At 51.1% G+C, this 21,604-nt stretch overlaps 1 protein-coding gene across 1 annotated transcript in view; it reads right to left on the bottom strand.

Moving 5' to 3' along the window:
* Positions 1–21,604, bottom strand: part of RAD21 (RAD21 cohesin complex component) — a 74,947-nt gene that overhangs the window by 38,269 nt on the left and 15,074 nt on the right. Inside the window, exons 2-3 of the mRNA XM_075352931.1 lie at positions 14,546–14,708; positions 14,337–14,466 (exon numbers count right to left, since the gene is read on the bottom strand). Coding sequence (XP_075209046.1) covers positions 14,337–14,466; positions 14,546–14,689 — 274 coding nt within the window. The 5' untranslated portion in view covers positions 14,690–14,708. The remainder of the gene's footprint in view (positions 1–14,336; positions 14,467–14,545; positions 14,709–21,604) is intronic.

Below are 21,604 nucleotides of genomic sequence, written 5' to 3'. Positions count from 1 at the left end.
TAGGCAATGCCGATGGCCAGGGAGACACTCCCTGAGCAGAACACTAAGATAAGAATATCTTCCACGAGTTGTGGTAGATCTTGGCAGACCGCGGCTGGCTAGCCCGTCTCATGGTGGCAATGACGTCGTGCTCACGGTCGACCGACGGTGAGATGCCACAGATCTCGGTACCACGACCTCCCCGGCCATCTGGGGCGACGAGGATGGTGTGGCAGCAATCGGTAGCTGGAACTGTGACCAATCCTGAGCCAAGGCGCCTGTCGCCAGAGCTCTTTGATCGTAAGACCGCGTCATGAAAATCGGGACCTTGTTGTTGCCGAGAAGCCATGACGTCGACGTCCGTCTTCATCCTGCGGCTACAGATTTCTTGAAAACAAACGGGTGCAGAGCCCATTCCCCTGCGTCCACGCCCTGGCGACTGAGGAAGTCTGCTTCCTAGTGTTGTACGCCCGGGATGTGAACAGCTGATATGGTGTATGCTCTGTCTTCTACCCATAGCAGAATCCGCCGGACCTCTTGGGAGGCTTGTCGACTGCGTAGTCCGCCTTGGTGGTTGGTGTATGCCACCGCTGTGAATAGTCCGACTGAATTCGGATCTATTTGCATTCCAGCCACTGCAGGAAGGCTTGCAGTGCAAGATACACTGCCCAGAGCTCCAGACCACTGAGTTGAAGAGTGGACTCCTCTGAAGACGGTCTTTGACCGTCTGGAAAAGTGGCACGTTCCTGTGTAAGAACATCGACTTCCCTCCCATAAGCGAAGAATGTGCTATTGAAGCGGACGCAGATGAAACTGCGTGAAAAAAACTCGCCTCTGGATGAGGCGCCTCCTTGAAGGAGAGACTGCCCCCTCGTCTGTAGTGAACGCTGTTTGTCCAGCGGAAGCTTCACTATCGCTGAGAGAGTGTGAAAACTCTCCAGGAGATGCCAGCGATTGGGTTCAACCTTGAAAAGTTGAAGACCCACCCGAAACTCTGGGAAGGGTCCAGCGCCATGTTCAGGTTGTGTTGGCATGCTTCTAAAGGAGAGTGCCTTGACCAGTAGATTGCCCAAGTAAAGGATCACAGAGTGACCGTGAGAGCGCGGGACTGCTCCCTCTGCTGCCACGAACTTGGTGAACACCCGTGGGGCTGTCGCCAGCCAAAGGGTATGGCTACGAAACGAAATATTCTCGTCTTTAATAACGAATCGTAGCCAACGCCGGTGCCTCGGAGCAATCGGCACGTGTAGATAAGCATCCTGATGTCTATTGATGCTAGGAAAACTCCTTGAGACAGAGAGGCAATGACGGAGCGGAGTGACGCCATCCGGAACCGCCTGGTTTTCACGTGCTTGTTAAGCAGTATAAATTCCAGAACGGGACGGAAGGAGCCGTCCTATTTTGGCACCGCGACCAGGTCGGAGCAAAATGCGTATCTGGTTCCTGAAGAGGAACAGGGATTACCGCTCTTTCCGCCTGCAGAAGAGCCTCGGCTCGGTCGGTGCGGTAGTTTGAAAACAAACTGACTCTCACTCACAGGCCCTTGACCTGCGGTAGGTAAATGCCGCTAAAGCGGGGGAGTCTGCCCCCCCGCGGTTGCGGAGTGAGAGGGCTGAAAATTATGAGGAAAACGCTTTGGTAGCGGTTCCTCCGGCTGCCTTCCCCGGGCGTGATTGAGCCCGCTAGGAATCTATGCCCTTCTGGGCTTTTTGAGTCGTCTTGGATAGTTGAATGATTTCATTCAACCCTTACCAACAGACTATCACTAGATAAAGGCAACCTGGTTAAGCACTTCGTTGGAAGCAGCCTCTGTTCCAATCTCTCAACTACTAGCCTCTGCGTAAAAACACGGAGTTGGCGGAGGCCACTGACGTCCGGCTCGTAGAGTCTCGGACAGCAATAACAGCATGATTCGCCATGCCGACATTGCGAGTTAAAGACGCTGCTGGGACCGAGAGTACCTGTGACAGCGACCCCCTGCGCAATACTAGCTGAAATAGCTTGGAGTGCCTTCACGGCTGCGACTGCCGGAGCAACCGACTTGCCGATAGCTTCATAGACAGATTGCAACCAGAGGCCAATCTGCCTGTCAATGGCATTTTGAAGTGAAGTCCTATCCACCACTACAACTATAGATCTAGCTGCAAGCATGGAGATTGGGGGATCCACATTTGGATACTGGGTCTAGCGCTTGACCACGTCAGGGGGGAGCGACACGTGTCTCATTAATACGGTCGGAGAAACGCTTATCGTGATAAGCGTGTCGTTTCTGGACTGCGTCTCTGGAGTCAGAGTGCTAAACAAGTACTCAATATACGCTTGAGATACTGAAATAGAGATTTCTCTTGCTGTGAAGCTGACCCCTCCACTGGAGGAGTTGAGGGAGAAATACCCAACCTTTCGTTGATGGACGCAATAAGATTATTCACTATAGCGTCACCATCCGGTGTATCCGGATTGAGAGCGGTCTCAGGATCAGAGTCCTGAACAGCTACGTCTGCCTCATCGTACAGAGAGTACTCCAGCTGGGACCTTGACCAGTGATGGAGTCGAGGGCTAATCCCAGCGAGCCCGCTTAGGCCATCTGGGACTGTCGACCGTGTCGGATGCCTGCTCTCTGGGATGCCTGGAATCACTCTGGCGCCTTGAGATGCTCCAAATCAGGGCGGCCAGGGTCATTGCAACCATATTGCCCACGGTCTGCTTGGGGTGCAAAGTCTGTAAGATGTCAGTCATAGTCACAGACAATATATCAGCGGAAGAAACTGCAACTTCGTCCCTGTCTCTGGACAGAGATCACAGGCGGTTCCTTTGGCCACATATAGCAGAGACCCCGGTTGAGCAATAGCACGCACTGGGGGTCCTGGGACCGTATGACATGCAGTACAAGCAGCATAGAAAGCCCGTGCATTGGCAACTTGTCTTTTTTTTTTTTTTTTTTTTTTTTTGCTGTTGTTGTCTAGCTATCTAAGAGCCTAGCCGAGGATAGCGACCGTACAGTGAATAGTCATACAAGCATGAAGTACAAATAAACACTTCAGTACATGTAGTACACGCAGCCTTGAAAACTTGTGGCTTGGCACATTTTATCTAGGAGCATGAGACAAGGATAGCGACATACAGTGAATGTATAGCATACGGGCATGACAGTAAACACTGCAGCCCATGCAATCCAAGCAGCATTGAAAGCTTGCGCGTTAGCACCCTAGCCTTTCTGCTGCTGTTGTCTATTTATCCAGGAACATTAGCCAAGGATAGCGACATACAGTGAATGTATAGCATACAAGCATGACAGTAAACACTGCAGCCCATGCAAGTCAAGCAGCATTGAAAACTTGTGCCGTAGCACCATTGCTCTACTGCTGCCTTTGTCTGTTTATCTGGGCGCATTAGCCAAGAGTAGCGACATACAGTGAATGTATAGCATAACAATAAACCGTGCAGCACATGCAAGCGAAGCAGCATTGAAAGCTTGTGCCTTAGCACAAATTGCTCTACTGCTACTGTTGCCCAATCTGACAGTAAACACTGCAGCACATGCAAACGAAGAAGCATTGAAAGCTTGTGCCTCAGCAGCATTGCTTATTTGCTGCTGTTGCCCAGAATAGCGACAGTACAGTACAGTGCATAGCATATCAGCACACAGTCCAAAAACCCACTTCAGCATTAATGGTGTCAGTACTGCTTACCGCCCGCACAGAGCGGGTGCGAGGTCGCCCAAAAACCTGTGACTGGTTCCGTTCTCCCAGAGTGGAAACCATAATGGCTGCCGGCTTCTCTTCCCCGTCCTGTGCAGAGGGGCGGGCCGTGGGCGAGCCCCAGCCAAGAGCGGGAACCCGGCGTCTCACTGTGTTCAGTGAGAGGGGGCTGGAGAATGCAAAGCAGACTCCAGCTCCCTGCGCTGAGCTTCTGTACAGCGTCCCGCCCCTCCTCTGACTGGCAGGGCTGGGGCGGGAACGAAACGAAAACTAGGCCGCAAAGCCGGGGACTCGAGTAATAAGCACGGCCGTCCTATGTGCACGGCCGACGCCGAAGTCCCCCGGCGCACCACAAGTCCCAGCCGCGCCGCAATGTAAAAAAAAACAACCAGCAGCGGCCGGCGCGGCCGTTTTCAATACATAAATTCACTCAGCAAAGCTGCAGTGAATAATAGCACCAGCGCTCCGCGCTGTTGTCCCCGGCGCACTAACACTCCCAGCAATGCTGGTGTGTGTGGGCGCGATGTGCATGGGGACACAGAGTACCTTGATGTAGCAGGGCCCTGTCCCTGACGATACTCAGCTCCATATCCAGCAGGTTCTTTTGGGTCTGTGGATGGAGCTCGGTCTCTGTGCCTGGAGACCGGTAAGATCCCACTTCACCCAGAGCCCCTCATGGGGATGGGGAAGGAAAACAGCATGTGGGCTCCGGCCTCTGTACTAGCAATAAGTACCTCAACCTTACAACACCATCCACGGGTGAGAAGGGAGCATGCTGGGGGCCCTATATGGGCCCTCTTTTCTTCCATCCGACATAGTCAGCAGCTACTGCTGACTAAAATCTGTGGAGCTATGCATGGATGTCTGACCTCCTTCGCACACAAAGCTAAAACTGGAGAACCCGTGATATCACGGGGGGGTATAGCCAGAAGGGGAGGGGCCGTGCACTTTTTAGTGTAGTGCTTTGTGTGGCCTCCGGAGGGCAGTAGCTATACCCCAATCGTCTGGGTCTCCCAATAGAGCGCTGAAGAAAACGCTTGTCTGGACAGTCTCGGTTTTTCTGGACTGCCTCTCTGAAGTCAGAGTGATCCAGAAACGTACTCAATGTACGCTTGGGAAATCTGAAACGGAATTTCTCCTGCTGAGAAGCTGACTCCTCAATTGTAGGAGCTGGGGGAGAAATATCCAACACCTGATTGATGGTCGCTATAAGGTCATTCACTACAGCGTCACCTTCAGGTGTATCAAGGTTGAGAGCGGCTTCAGGATCAGAATCCTGATCTGTTACCTCCACTTCATCCTCCAGAGAGTCCTGCTGAGACCCTGAACAGTGTGATGAGGTGGAGGGAATTTCCCAGCGACCCCGCTTGGGCGGCCTGGGACTGCGGTCCGTGTCAGAGACCTCACCCTGGGACCTATGGGTCACCCCAGGGGTACTTTGCTGTTCCAATTGAGGGGGACCAGGGGTCAAAGATTGAACAGTGCCCGGGGCCTGAATCACCGGTCTGGACTGTAAGGCTTCTAGTATTTTAGCAGACTATTTATCCATACTCTCAGACAGTTTGTCAGCAGAAGCTGCAAACTCCGTCCCTGTCACCTGGACAGTGGTAGCAGGTGGTTCCACCTGGGCCACCAGTAGCAGAGGCTCCGGCTGAGTAAGTGCCACAGGGGCCGAGCATTGCACACAATGAGGATCGGTGGAACCTGCCGGTAGTCTAGCTGCACATGAGGTACAGGTTGCAAAGTACGCCTGTGCTTTGGCACCCTTGCTTTTTGCGGACGACATGCTGTTGTCTCCTCTGAGAACAATCCAGGAGGGTATATAGCCAAAAATCAACAGAGCGACCGTACAGTGCAAATGTATAGCCTAAAAGCCTATATATATATATATATATATATATATACACTTCGGCACTCAGTGGGGCCAGCACCACAGGTGCTGCTTACCGACCGCTCAGAGCGGTTGTGTGATCACCAGATTCCCTGCCTGGGTCTCCCTGTGTTGTCTCTCCTCTCCAGCGTCTGAATCGCTGACAGGAATGGCTGCCGGCGTTCTGTGGGGAGGAGGGGACCGTGGGCGTGCCCAAGAAAGTGCGGGAATCCAGTGCCCCAGTGTACTGAGTGAGGGGGGAGGAGGATACTATGTATGCTCCAGCCCTCAGCGCTGACGATGTGTGCAGCGTCCCGCCCTTCCCCTGACTGGCAGGCCTGTGGGCGGGAATATGCGATACTAGGCCGCAGAAGCCGGGGACTAAAGTTATAAGCGCGGCCGGCAATAAGCGCGGCCGCGCGGTAGTCCCCGGCGCACTAACACACCCAGCAGTGCTGCAATGTGTATGGCACAAGCGCTCCATGCGCGGTCCCCAAGGGGACACAGAGTACCTCACAGTAGCAGGGCCTTGTCCCTGACGATACCCAGCTCCTTCCAGCAGATTCCCAGGGGCTGCGGAGGGAGCACGGTCCCAGTGCCTGGAGACCGATCCGGATCCCACTTCACCCAGAGCCCATTAAGGGATGGGGAAGGAAAACAGCATGTGGCTCCTGCCTGTGTACCCGCAATGGGTACCTCAACCTTAACAACACCGCCGACAAAGTGGGGTGAGAAGGGAGCATGCTGGGGGCCCTGTTATGGGCCCTCTTTTCTTCCATCCGACCTAGTCAGCAGCTGCTGCTGACTAAGATGTGGAGCTATGCGTGGATGTCAGCCTCCTTCGCACAAAGCATAAAAACTGAGGAGCCCGTGATGCACGGGGGGTGTATAGGCAGAAGGGGAGGGGCTTTACACTTTTAAGTGTAATACTTTGTGTGGCCTCCGGAGGCAGAAGCTATACACCCAATTGTCTGGGTCTCCCAATGGAGCGCCAAAGAAACACTTTTATAATACTCACCTAGGGGCCCGGTCCAATGGGTGTTGCTGGTCACGGGCCGGCACCACCTCCTCTCATGGGATCGCCATCCTCGTGCCCAGCTCCATGTGTATGACGCGTCCTGCATCATTCACAGAGAGGTCTTCATTGCCGTCCCGCAGTTTGATCTGCCCTGGTAAGGGCAGAGCAAAGTACTGTAATGCACAGGCGTGAGGAAAGGTTAAAGACCGCCCGTGCATGCGCACTACAATACAATGATCTGCCTTCAGCTGGGCAGATCAAGGTGCGCATGCGCGGGAGTACAATGGAGGCCCCTTTACGAATGATGCAGGACGCGCCATACACACAGGGACGGGCAGGAGGACGGCAAAGGAAGGAAGAGAAGAGGTGCTGAATCAAGACCAGCGATACCCATCAGACTGGTCTACCCCTTAGGTATTATAGAGGCGTTTATGTTGTACAGAGCGGTCTGGGCTCTTACATACAGCGTTCTAGAATGCTGCATATAACGGCTCACTGTTGGTGGCCGCAGCTTACAGGGGAAAAACCTAGTATCAGGTAAACTTTAATTTATTTTATTGGATTTTCTGTAATATACAAACACAAAGTATCAATCATTTGTGAAATGTATAGGAAGTGATATATGGTTTTCTAAATATGTTAAATGGAAATTTGACAATTTTTACTTGTATTTGTATTCCTCACCCAGATATCCCTAAATAAAATCCTGAGTGACATTGCCTCCAGAAGTTAAGTAGTAAATTCACTCCACCTGCGTATCATTATTACTCATATTGTGGGGAATATCTAGTCGGAACTACACCACGTATCAAACACTGCACAAATAAATGTCTACATCAACCTTTTAGATATTTTGTTGTTTTATGGCAGGATTAGGAGAGACTGGTGTAAGGAGAAAAACTCCCAGATGTGTTTAGTTGGGTATCGAGAGGTTGTGAACCGCTGTCCCGGGCACCGGTCCAGGCCCCGATTTGTAGCAGCGATTACATGCCACCTTCAATTATAGCGCCCGCAGATACAATCTCTCAGCAAATTGAAATCTAAATGTCTGAAGGGATCAGTTTGTGGCTGGATCTTATCGTGTGCACTACATCCTGCGCTCTGCTCGGTGGTGATAACGTGAAATGTCATTTCACAGGGAGGGGGGCAGGGTGTCCGGAGATAAATAGGACGGCAGACTGGCAGTCATTTAATTGTGGACAGACCCGAAAAAAAATAAAAATAAAAAATAAAATTAATAATAAAACAATACTAAAAATACTAATAAAACAAAATATTAAAATAAATTAATAAAATAATATAACGATAATATAAAAAATTAACAAAACATTAAAATAAAAATGAATTAAAAATGAAATAATAATAAAAAACTAATATAATAAATATACTGTATATATCATATCATCAAGAATCCGTGTCCTGTCCGAAAAAGTGATTCCTTTCCTCTGACGGAAGAAGGGAATTTTGTTACTTACCGTAAATTCCTTTTCTTCTAGCTCTTATTGGGAGACCCAGACGATTGGGTATAGCTACTGCCCTCCGGAGGCCACACAAAGCACTACACTAAAAAGTGCAAGGCCCCTCCCCTTCTGGCTATACCCCCCCGTGGTATCACGGGTTCTCCAGTTTTAGTGCCAAAGCAAGAAGGAGGAAGCCAATAACTGGTTTAAACAAATTAACTCCGAATAACGTCGGAGAACTGAAAAACCGTTCAACATGAACAACATGTGTACCCGCAAACAACCAAGAAATCCCGAAGGACAACAGGGCGGGTGCTGGGTCTCCCAATAAGAGCTAGAAGAAAAGGAATTTACGGTAAGTAACAAAATTCCCTTCTTCAGCGCTCTATTGGGAGACCCAGACGATTGGGACGTCCAAAAGCTGTCCCTGGGTGGGTAAAGAGATACCTCATGTTAGAGCTGCAAAACAGCCCTCCCCTACGGGGATGTCACTGCCGCCTGCAGGACTCTTCTACCTAAGCTGGCATCCGCCGAAGCATAGGTATGCACCTGATAATGTTTGGTGAAAGTGTGCAGACTCGACCAGGTAGCTGCCTGGCACACCTGTTGAGCCGAAGCCTGGTGTCGTAGCGCCCAGGACGCACCCACGGCTCTGGTTGAATGGGCTTTCAGCCCTGAAAGAACCGGAAGCCCTGAGAACGGTAGGCTTCCAGAATTGGTTCTTTGATCCATCGAGCCAGGGTGGCTTTAGAAGCCTGCAACCTCTTGCGCGTACCAGCGACAAGGGCATCGGAACGGCGTATGGGCGCCGTGCGGGAAATGTAGATTCTGAGTGCTCTCACCAGATCTAGCAAACGTAAACATTCTCATACCGGTGAACCGGATGAGTGCAAAAGGACGGTAAGGAGATATCCTGATTAAGATGAAACGAGGATACGACCTTAGGGAGAAACTCCGGAATGATGCGCAGCACTACCTTGTCCTGGTGAAAACACCAGGAAGGGAGCCTTGGATGACAGAGCTGCCAGCTCAGACACTCGCCGAAGCGATGTGATCGCAACGAGAAACGCCACCTTCTGTGACAGGCGAGAAAAGGAAACTTCCTTCAGAGGCTCTAAAGGCGGCTTCTGGAGAGCAACTAGAACCCTGTTCAGATCCCATGGATCTAACGGCCGCTTGTACGGGGGTACGATATGACAAACCCCCTGCGGGAACGTGCGCACCTTAGAAAGACGTGCTAGACGCTTCTGAAAAAAACACGGATAGTGCCGAGACTTGCCCTTTGAGGGAGTCTAGCGACAAGCCCTTTTCTAACTCCTATTGTAGGAAGGAAAGAAAAGTAGGCAATGCAAATGGCCAAGGAGACACTCCCTGAGTAGAGCACCAGATTAAGAAAATCTTCCACGTTCTGTGGTAGATCTTAGCAGACGTGGGCTTCCTAGCCTGTCTCATGGTGGCAACGACCCCTTGGGATAATCCTGAAGACGCTAGGATCCAGGACACAAAGGCCACACAGTCAGGTTCAGGGCCGCAGAATTCCGATGGAGAAAACGGCCCTTGAGACAGTAAGTCTGGTCGGTCTGGTAGTGACCCCGGTCGGCCGACCGTGAGATGCCACAGATCCGGGTACCACGATCTCCTCGGCCAGTCTGGTGCGACGAGTATGACGCGGCTGCAATCGGATCTGATTTTTGCGCAGTACTCTGGGCAAGAGTGCCAGAGGTGGAAACACATATGTGAGCCGGAACTGCGACCAATCTTGCACTAAGGCGTCTGCCGCCAGAGCTCTGTGATCGCGCGATCGTGCCATAAATGCCGGGACCTTGTTGGTGTGCCGAGACGCCATTAGGTCGACGTCCGGCACCCCCCAGCGGCAACAGATTTCCTGAAACACGTCCGGGTGAAGGGACCATTCCCCCGCGTCCATGCCCTGGCGACTGAGGAAGTCTGCTTCCCAGTTTTCTACGCCCGGGATGTGAACTGCGGATATGGTGGATGCTGTGTCCTCCACCCACATGAGGATTCGCCGGACTTCCTGGAAGGCTGCTGACTGCGTGTCCCTCCTTGGTGGTTGATGTATGCCACCGCTGTGGAGATGTCCGACTGGATTCGGATCTGCTCTCTTTCTAGCCACTTCTGGAAAGCTAATAGGGTAAGATACCCTGCCCCGATTTCCAGAACATCGATCTGAAGGGTGGACTCCTGCTGAGTCCACGTCCCCTGAGCCATGTGGCGGAGACAAACTGCTCCCCACCCCGACAGACTCGTATCTGTCGTGACCACTGCCCAGGATGGGGGCTATGACAATGAGGTGGGAATAAGCCACTATTGCAGAGAGTCCTCGGCCGTCAGGGAAAGGGAGACTTCCCGTCCAGGGAGGTTGACTGCCCATCCCATTGGCGGAGAATGTCCCATTGCCGTTGGCGCAGATGAAACTGCGCAAAGAGAACTGCCTCGATGGCTGCCACCATCTTCCTTAGGAAGTGCATGAGGCGCCTTAAGGGGTGCGACTGGCCTTGAAGGAGAGACTGCACCTCTGTCTGCAGTGAACGCTGCTGGTTCAGCGGAAGCTTCACTATGGCTGATAGAGTATGAAACTCCATGCCGAGATACGTTAGTGATTGAGTCGGAGACAGATTTGACCTTGCCAAATTGATGATCCACCCGAAAGTCTGGAGAGTCTCCAGCGTAACATTCAGGCTGCGTTGGCATGCCTCGAGGGAGGGTGCTTTGACGAGTAGATCGTCCAAGTACGGGATCACCGGGTGTCCCTGAGAGTGCAAGACTGCTACCACTGCTGCCATGACCTTGGTGAACACCCGTGGGGCTGTCGCCAGACTGAATGGCAGAGCTACGAACTGAAGATGTTCGTCTCCTATCACAAAACGTAGAAAACGTTGGTGCTCCGTAGCAATTGGCACGTGGAGATAGGCATCTTTGATGTCTGTTGAGGCAAGGAAGTCTCCTCGAGACATTGAGGCAATGACGGATCGGAGGGATCCCATCCGGAACCGCCTGGCGTTCGCATGCTCGTTGAGCAGTTTCAGGACCAGAACAGGACGGAAGGAACCGTCCATTTTTGGAGCCACAAAGAGATTGGAGTACAAACCCTCGCCCTCGTTCCTGAGGGGGGACAGGGATCACCACTCCTTCTGCTCTTAGAGCGTCCACCGCCTGCAGCAGGGCATCTGCTCGGTGGAGAGGTGGGGCCGTTCTGAAGAATGGAGTCGGAGGACGAGAACAGAACACTGTCCTGTGCACGTGAGCACAATGTCCGTCACCCACCGGTCTGTGACCTGTGGCAGCTAAATGTCGCCAAAAGCGGGGGAGTCTGCCATCAACCGCGGATGCGGAGAGAGAGAGAGAGAGCTGAGAGTCCTGAGGAGACCGCCTTGGTAGCGGTTCCTCCGACTGCCTTCCTTGGGCGAGATTGAGCCCGGCCGGAATCTGAGCCCGTCTGAGGTTTTGTAGCCCTTTTGCACGAGGACAATTGGGACCTGCCGGAGCTTGGGAAGGACCGAAACCTCGACTGTACTTTTAGGACAGTATTAACAGGGTAAGTCGCAGTGCAGACATTGCGGGGTTACGGACGCCTCTGCGGTACAGATGTCCCTGCTCAAGGTCAGCTGCGCAAGAACAGCTGAAAAGGTTAGGTTGCCAATACGGCTGTGGATGCCGGAGCAACCGACACGCCGATAGCCTCCTAGACAGATTTCAACCAGAGTCCATCTGTCTGTGAATGGCATCTTTAAGTGAAGCCCCATCTCCAGTGCAACTATGGCTCTATATGCAAGCCTGGAGATTGGAGAATCCACCTTTGGACCCTGGGTCCAGCGCTGACCACGTCAGGGGAAAAGGGATAACGTGTATCCTAAAAACGTTTGGAGAAGACGCTTATCTGGTAAGCGTGGTGTTCCTGGACTGCTTCTCTGAAGTCAGCGTGGCCAGAAAAATACTCAATATCTGCGTGAGATACTGAAAAGGAACTTCTCCTGTTCGTCTCCTATCTCCACTGGGGGAGCTGAGGGAGAAAGATCCCACCTTCCATTGATGGACGGTATAGGATCATTCCGTATGGCGTTACCACCCGGTGTATCCGGATTGAGAGCGATGTCAGTAACAAAGCCCTGAAGAGCTGCCTTTTGGTCAAGTAGATTGCCCATGGGTGCAAGTCTCTATATTATGACTACTCCATCCCTGTCCATGGACAGGGTTGACAGGAGGTTTCTTTGGCCACAACTAGTAGAGCCCCGGCAGACGAAGTGCTAGAGACCCCGGCAGACGACGTGCTACAGGGGAGCATGCACACAATGGGACGGTGTCATGAACAGCATCCCATGTAGTAAAAACAGCACTGAAATCTGTGTTGCTTTTTTGTCGCTGCCGACTAGCTATCTAGAAGTATATAGCCAAGATTGGTGACCGTACAGTGCAATGTATAGCATACAGGCATAAAGTACAAAAGACCACTGCAGCACAAGCAATACAAGCAGCATAGAAGCCTGTGCCCTGGCACCCCTGCTCTTCTGCTGCTGTATACTAGTCATCTAGGGGAATATAGCCCAGAAGAGTGACCATACAGTGCGATGTATAGCATACAAGCACAAGTACAAATGAACACTGCAGCACATGCAATCCAAGCAGCATAGAAGCCTGTGCCCTGGCACCTCTGCTCTTCTGCTGCTGTAGACTAGTCATCTCGGGGAATATAGCCCAGAAGAGTGACCATACAGTGCGATGTATAGCATACAAGCACAAGTACAAATGAACACTGCAGCGCATGCAATACAAGCAGCATAGAAGCCTGTGCCCTGGCACCCCAGCTCTTCTGCTGCTGTAGACTAGTCATCTCGGGGAATATGGCCCAGAAGAGTGACCATACAGTGCTATGTATAGCATACAAGCACAAGTACAAATGCACACTGCAGCCCATGCAATACAAGCAGCATAGAAAAAAACCTGTGCCCCAGCACCCTTGGTTTTCTGCTGCTGTAGTCTAGCCATTCCAGGAGAATATAGCTAAGACTAGCGACTGTACAGTGCAATGTATAGCATACAAGCATAAACACAAATGAACACCTCAGTCGTGCAATACAAGCAGCCTGGAAAGCCTGTGCCTTAGCACACCTGCTTTCCTGCTGCTGATGTGTCGCTCCCCAAGCGGGCATATAGCGACCTATGCAGTAAAAAACAACACATGTACACACTGCAGTTATATCGTGGTCAGCACTATGTGCCTCTTACCGCCCGCCTATAAGCGGGTGTATGATCGCCACCGTCCTGCCTTGGTGCCGAAAGTCCGAGCTCGGACTGCAGTAATGGCTGCCGGCTTCTTCCCCAGCTCATGTGAGGAGGGGCGGGCCGTGGGCGTGCCCCCAAGGCAGAGCGGGAATCCGGCGTCCGACAGTGTGCAGTGAGAGGGCTGGAGCATGTAAAAAAGCTCCAGCCCTCGGCGCTGCTGATTGCTCAGCGCCTGTCCCCTTCCCTGAGTGACAGGGAGGGGGCGGGAACGAAGCGGCACTAGGCCGCAGAAGCCGGGGACTGGATTTATAAGCGCCGCCGCCGTAAAAGCGCGGTCGGCGCCCAGTCCCCGGCGAACTACAAGTCCCAGCCGCGCCGCCGCTCCCGGAGCGTCCGGCGCGGTAGTTCCCAAAACACAAAGTCACTCAGCAAAGCTGCAGTGACTGTAACCCTTTACTGTCCCCGGCGCACTAGCACACCCAGCAAGTCTGGAGTGTGCTGTGCCTGTGTGTACGGGGACATAGAGTACCTGTAATGGTGCAGGGCCATGTCCCTGAACGGTACTCCAGCTCCGAATCCAGCAGGTTCAAATGGGTCTGTGGATGGAGCCCGGCGTCAGAGCTTTGAGGCCGGCAGGATCCCACTTCCTCAGAGCCCCCCAGGGGGATGTGGAAGGAAAGCAGCATGTGGGCTCCAGCCTCCGTACCAGCAATAGGTACCTCAACCTTACAACACCATCCACGGGTGAGAAGGGAGCATGCTGGGGGCCCTATATGGGCCCTCTTTTCTTCCATCCGAAATAGTCAGCAGCTACTGCTGACTAAAATCTGTGGAGCTATGCGTGGATGTCTGACCTCCTTCGCACAAAGCTTGAAAACTGGAGAACCCGTGATACCACGGGGGGGTATAGCCAGAAGGGGAGGGGCCTTGCACTTTTTAGTGTAGTGCTTTGTGTGGCCTCCGGAGGGCAGTAGCTATACCCAATCGTCTGGGTCTCCCAATAGAGCGCTGAAGAAAATTACTTTGGAGATAAAGAGATTAAAAATATCCCGCAGGGCGCCTTCACTTACCGGGCCGGAAAGCCATCTTTATTTTGATAAAAGCTTCGTTACAGTCGGCCAGGAGATACTTCGCCTTCCTGTGATAGATTCTTACGACGCCCAAGAGGAGATGCCCAGACGTACGTAGAGCCATCTTCACCTGGAGAAAGGACAGGACGGGTTACAGATGGAGGCGCGGCGTTCATACAGCGAGACGCTAGAATGGCCGGCGTCCTTACCTTGGGGGAGATGATGCTCTCCACGCTGCTTTCCAGGTTGCACTCAAACACGTGGGCCTTCGTCAGCTTCTTGTCCCAGTGGGCCGCCAGCCAGATTTTGGCTAGCGGCCCCCTCTTGCTCAGCACAAAGTGTGCGTAGAACATTTTCCAACTCTTTAGTTACCTGAAAGAGAAGTAGAAATAAAATATTTAAAAATTTGCAGGAGCCACAGAGATTACAAACCCTACAACGTGTGCACAAAGATACTGAGCACTATGCTACCGACTACGGTACCCGACCGTTGTGTAACCAAACTAGCAGGTACCTGGTGACAGCACGTTATCAAGTGACACCGGAGGAACACACTGCTAAAAAAAAACAAAAATTTATGATAAAGAGCGGTGACATGTGCCAAGAACTGTACCACCTGCTCGGCACCGGACCAGCGGAGTTAGTGGTGGCTCTGTACGGCGCCCGTTACCCCATCATATTGCATGGCACCATAATCTCCAGACATCAGGCCCGAACCATAATGCTCGGAGCATCGCTTGCAAAGAATTTTACCAACCACGGTCATTGTAAGGAGGATTCGGTCACTGAACATTTGCAAATACCAAAGCTCATTTGGAGCGACACCTGCCCGTACAGAACAAAAAGGCGGCAATAACAGGAGCTGCCGAGAACGACTAGAAGACGCTGCAGAAGAAGAGATGAAAAACTCCTGGGGCTTCACTACAGATTCATACAGAAAGCAGCGATCAGAGCTGAACTGTTTGCCCTCAGTTTGTGAGAGCCAGTTCAATTTAAGTATCAGCAAAGTTGGACTAGCTGAATCCTCAAAAACCCCATAGACTCCAGCCCATACAAGGGCAGTACCAAACTGACCCTAAGTTGGTGATGGTCTAAGTCTGGGACCATGATGACCTTGGTCCCAGACTTAGACCATCACCATTTGGGTCCGATCTTGTTATACTACTAGTCCTTGACCTAAACCAAGCATCTCCCCTGATGAATCCCAGCGGAGGAAACGCGTCGGGAGGCTGTTGAAGTTTTCATAGGGCCAACTTAAATAGGGTCAGTTTGGTACTTCCCTTGTAAGGGTTGGAGTCTATGGGGTTTTTGAGGATACAGCTAGTCCACCCAGGGAAAGAGCTCATGCCCGGCTGTGGACAGCAATCCGAATCCATGAGAATATTGACTCCTTCCAACCACTGACCCGGATCCATAAATGGGTGAGACCAACCCTTTTTTCTAAAATCATCAATTGTGTAACCGCACACTGATCTGATTCTGTTGATCTTTTTGCATAATTATTGGGCACTAAGAATGTTAGTTGTGCCACTCAGATTAATCACTTATGCCAACCCGCAGTACACCACTGTGATCTAGGTTTGTGCCTTAGTGGTAATACTCTCCTGAGAATACTTTTGAACACTCATGTCTATTCATTATAGTGAGATAACAATTTCAATACAATGCATTACTAGGTAATCATAAGGGGGCATTTTTGATACTAATGGTGTACCTTATGCATTATCATTATAAGACTGGAAGAGAATTTATGCTTCCCACTGGAACACATTTTGAGTTGGCTGACTAACAGTTAGGCTATGTGCCCACGGGCGCTCGTACCTGTGGATGTATCCGCAGGTACGAGCGCATGTTTCCCGCAGCTGCCCACCAGTGTCCGCAGCTATTTTTAACTGCTAGATTACAGTGGAATAGCTGCGGGAAACATGCGGACATTCGTGCAACTTACCTGCGGACGTCCCGGCCTCTATCTCCATAGCGGAGGGCCGGGACATCCGCAGGTAATTTCGCATGAATAATTGAGATGCAATTATACATGTGGATGCCTACATCCGCAGCATGTTCGGCAGCCGCACTTTCCGCAGCGTGGACACAGCACTCCCCATGTCCCATAGGATAACATCGGGAGTGACTGTACATGCTAAAACCTGCGGATTTATCTAGAAAATACAGAAAAATCCGCAGGTTTTCCGTGGCAAAATCCGCAGAAACAAGGTCCCGTGGGCACATAACCTTATATGGTTCTTTGGCCTAGCAATTAGATCATAATATTTGATTAGGAGTATCTGTTAACCTTGGATACTGGTTTCATATAGAATTATTGGAGCCTGTCTGAACTATATTCACACATCATTGACAGTAAGGCTATGTGCACACGTTGCTTTTTTTCAGCGCGGAAAAAACGCACCCTCTGGCAGAGGGGAGAATTGTAAACAATGCTTTGAGAAAAACGCATCAAAAACGCATGCGTTTTCCATGCGTTTTTTTAGGTGCTTTTTTTAAGACTTGTCAGTGTTAATAAAGTTGGTTGAACACAGACCTTTGGGGAAAAAAAAAAAAAAACAACCTGTGATGTCATTTCCTTCATCTCCACATTCCGTTTGGATAAATGGGAGGGCTTGGAATGGAAGGAGCACAATTTGAATTTTGGAAAAGTTGAAATAAACTTTGCGCACCATGTCACATTAGCAGGGCCCCTTGGGTACCTATACGCCAGAAAACCCCCACAAGTGACCCCCATTTTGGAATCTGCACCCCTCAAGGATTTTATTCAGGAGTATATTAAGCATTTTGAATCCACAGCTACTTCACCCAAAATGTTGCTGTAGCAACAATATTCTCACTTTTAGGCTATGTGGCCGTGATCCAGCGACACGGCGTCTAGTACACAGTGCCAGCCTTCCTGCAGAGATGTGAGTGTTGTCCACGGGAGAACGCAGCTGGCCATGCCCACGATTTGGGTTCAGGCTGCTGTGAACTTTAGCTCTATTCTACCTGCAGAGAGCACTCTCGTCTCCACAGCATAAATTGACATGCTGAGGCTCGGGAAGCCACGCCACCGGTCAGTTTATGCTGCGGAGAAAAGAAGCACAATGGGCATGGGATCTCCAAAAATCCTTCCACTGTGCTTCTACTGCACAACGCAGCGTTATGGACGCAGGGAAAACACTCAGCGCCCAAACCACTGCAAAACCTGATTGTGGGCACACAGCCTAAAAAGCGTCAATGGATGAAGGGATGTCAAATATATATAACGTCCCACCCCCGCCTGCATATTCTAAGCTGGCACCTTTAGTACCTTTCATGTGGCACTAAAGGGTGCCTAGCTTAGTATTTATCAAAAAAAACAATGAAAAAAATGGCGTGGGGTCCCCCCTATTTTTGATAGCCAGTCAGTGTAAAGCAGACAGCTGTAGCCTGCAAACGACAGCTGGCTAATCTTGTCTGGTGATCAATTTGGAGGGCTCCCCAGGCTTTTTTTTTTTTTATTTATAAATAAAGAATTAAAAAAAAAAAAAAAATAACGTGGGGTCCCCCCAAATTAGATCACCAGCCAAGGTGAAGCTGACAGCTGGGGTCTGGTATTCTCAGGGTGGGAAGAGCCATGGTTATTGGACTCTTCCCAGCCTAAATATAGCAGGCCACAGCCGCCCCAGAAGTGGCGCATCCATTAGATGCGCCAATCCTGGCGCTTCGCCCCAACTCATCCCGCGCCCTGGTGCGTTGGCAAACGGGGTAATAAATGGGGTTGATACCAGATGTGTAATGTCACCTGGCATCAAGCCCAGCAGTTAGTGATGTCACGGCGTCTATCAGATACCAGACATAACTAATTGACAGTAAACAAAAGAAAAAAAAAAAGGAAATTTTTATTAGAAAAAACACTCCCCAAATCATTCCCTTGTTCTCCAATTTAATAAAAAAATTTGAAAAAAATGGGTCCGCAGAAATCCATTTGGACGTCCCACGTCGCCTCTGGACCTTCTAGAATATGGGGGCACGTTCAGGGAACGTATCCCCCATTTTCCAGGAGGGCAGACCCTCCATTTGAGGAGAGTGGGTGCCAAAAATCTGCACCCACTCTCCCCGGGTCACAGCTGCAGAGTGCGAGCAGCCAGCACAGCTCTCTGAACACAGTGCTGGCTGTCAGCTGCTCTGCTCATGTGACCGCACTGACCGGCGTCTGCTGTGAAGGAGGAGGGGGCCGCGGGGGATCAGCGCTGCGACCGGACAGGTAAGGGGGAATAGGGGGTGACCGGGCAGGGCCTGGGGGGCATTTTTCTGTCGCATGTCTCAAGGCATATGCGACAGAAATCATAGGAGTATGTTGCGGCCGGTGCGCTACTGTGCGTGCGGCCATGTTGGATTTTCGGGAGGGGGGGGGGGGGGGGGGGGGTCGGGGCGGGCACTTTGGCGACACCGGGGGCTTTCCAGGACTTTGCCAGGAAGTGAGGTCAACAGGAAACCTCTTGACCTCACTTCCAGGTAAATGCCTGCGTTCTGGCATGCCGACAAAGCCCGCGGTCCGCAACAAAAAAGTAGCTGTGCGGTGTAGCTGCGTTCTGACCCCACATCATTGATTCAATGGGGGAGAGAACGCAGCCACACCGCACAAAAGTAGTGACATGCTGCTTTTCTTTCCGCACTGATTTTTGGCATCCAAAACGCTGCGTTTAGATACGCAGCATGTGCACCGATTTTTCGGCTTTCTCATACACGTTGCTGGGAAAGCTGAACGCATGCAATTTGCCACTGAAACGCTGCGGTTCTAAATGCAGCGTTTCCGCGGTAAAAAACGCAACGTGTGCACACAGCCTTATTACTCCTATCTGGTGTGATAGCTCCTGCTTTAATTCTTTGTTAATTGGTCCAGGCGGACTTGAATTGGTTTTTTGTTTGTTTACACAAGTTTTATAGTTGCATCACTGGGCAACTTTTTAATAATATTAAAAGTTATGTATTAAATCCCTCTTTCAACTTTGCTGATAAGTAATTTCAATTCCAGAGGTATCCTAGTGGTGATCTCTTTACCCCCACCACACTACTGCTGTTAATTTTCCAGTTCAATTTAAGGTTGGGTCAAAATGTAGACAATTAAAAAATAAAAAATGCAACTTCAAAAATAAAAAAGCATCTACATCAAACAATCCCACCGTGCAAAAAAAAACATCAGCATTTTTGGTGAAAAAGGAGGAGTTTGTCCTATGAAGATATCATCCTCAGCATTGGCTGCAGGGGAAATGTACAGCCGGCTGACTTTCCCAGCAAAATTTGCCTCCCCACCACCTGTGCTTGGTGCAGCAGTCGTGATGATCAGCGACGTGGTCACAAGTGGAAAGTGATTGCCACTGGTGACAGACGGCAGGAATTTGCCTCTCTTGGGACGCTTTGGTCGTGCCACTCAGTCACAGATTTCAACCGTGTCAATTATTTAGCTCTCCATTCACTTGGACGGAGGGGGAAAGGTTACCACATTTGAGACACGTAGTCGGCCAATAAGTTACTCAACAGCCGGCACACTTTTCTTGTGTCTTTCGGCTTAAAGGGAACCTGTCACCACAATTTGGCCTTCTAAACTAAAACCAGCACCTGTGCTGTATTCCATGAGGTGCATGTTACCCCCAAATCCCCCGTAAACCCCAAATATACCTTTATAAAGTCTCCCGCCCTGTATGTAAATTGTCCAGTCCGATGGGCGTCCTAATCTGTGCCTTCTGTCCCTCTTTTTGCCCTCCTCCTAGGCTAATTGACGTGGATGATGCCTCGGACGCCATCCATGTAGGAGGCCAAATCTTCATTCTCCCGGCTTGCGCAGGGGCACTTCACTCTGCCCTGTTGCAGGCAGAGCCGAAAATATAGGAACTGACGCGTTCTCTGTGCAATCCATATCACCAGGCAAAATCTTGCACCTGCGTGTAGAACTCGCTGGTTCGCGCAAGCGTACCTAGGTTTTCAGCTCTGCCCGCAATAGGGCAGAGCGAAGTGTGTCTGCGCGAGCCGGGAATATGTCTACACAGGCGCTAAATTTTGCCCGCGCACGTGGATGGCGTCTGATGCGTAGGAGGTGCCCAAGGCACAGGAGGAGGGCAAAAGGAGGCGAAGATTAGGACGCCCATCGAACTGGACAATTTACATACCGTGTGAGAGATTTTATAACGTTGCTTGTGGGGTCTACAGGAGTAGGTGGGGGTCACATGCACCTTTACAGAATGCAGCACAGGTGCAGCTGAAACAGCTAGTTTTAGTTTAGAAATCCAAAATCTTACTCACTCACCGGTAATGTGATTTTCAGTAGCCCATGACAGCACCACCTGAGATAGGTTCCGCCCACATCAGGACAGGAAACCCATTGATAAAAAGGCGGTACCTCTCCTCCACATCAGTAGGTTTACACAGCCAGAGAGGACCAACAAAACAAAATCAGAAAATGTTAATCACACCACCACCAGGAATACACCACCAACGGTAACCCTCCCCGAAGGGTGCCCAGAACCAGTGAAAAGGGGGGGGAACTAAGGGTGCTGTCATGGGCTACTGAAAATCACATTACCCGTAAGTAAGATTTTTCCCCTTCGTCCATGACAGCACCACATGAGAGATTCTATAGACCAATCACCTTAGGGAGGGACCACCGCTTGGAGAACCCATCTACCGAAAGAAAGGTCAGCCGTGGAGGACAAGTCAAGTCTATAGTGACGAAAAACGTAGAAGCAGAGGCCCAAGTGGCGGCCCTGCAAATCTGTTCAGAGACCTCAGCCCTTTCAGCCCATGAAGTGGAGACTGACCTAGTGGAGTGAGCTCTAATGCGAAGGGGAGCAGGGACACCCTTGGCTGAGTAAGCTAGGGAGATGGCATCCCAAAGCCAACGTGCCACTGTAGCCTTATCCACCTGGCAACCCTTGGTACTGCCCTGAAATGCCACGAAAAGGGCCTGGGACTTCCACTAGTCCCTAGTCCTATCCAGATAGGTAAGAAGGGCCCTTCTCAGCTCACATCCAATCTATGAAGCCTGGCTTCCTTGACATTCGAAGGGGGGGGGGGGGGGTGCCACAAAAGGAAGGCAAAATAATCTCCTGTGACCTGTGAAAGGGCTTAACCACCTTAGGAAGAAAGGAAGGGTCCGTGCGCAATACCACTCTGTCTGCCAGAACCTGGGTATATGGATGGACGATAGAGAGAGCCTGTAAATCCCCCACCCTCCTAGCGGACGTCAGTGCAATGAGGAGTGCCACCTTTAGGGACAGGATTTTAAGGGGAACTTCCGAGAG

Source organism: Anomaloglossus baeobatrachus, chromosome 6 (genome assembly GCF_048569485.1).
Source record: "Anomaloglossus baeobatrachus isolate aAnoBae1 chromosome 6, aAnoBae1.hap1, whole genome shotgun sequence".
NCBI lineage: Eukaryota > Metazoa > Chordata > Amphibia > Anura > Aromobatidae > Anomaloglossus > Anomaloglossus baeobatrachus.
Note: the sequence above shows the minus strand (reverse complement) of the source record. Positions and strands in the feature narration are given on the sequence as shown.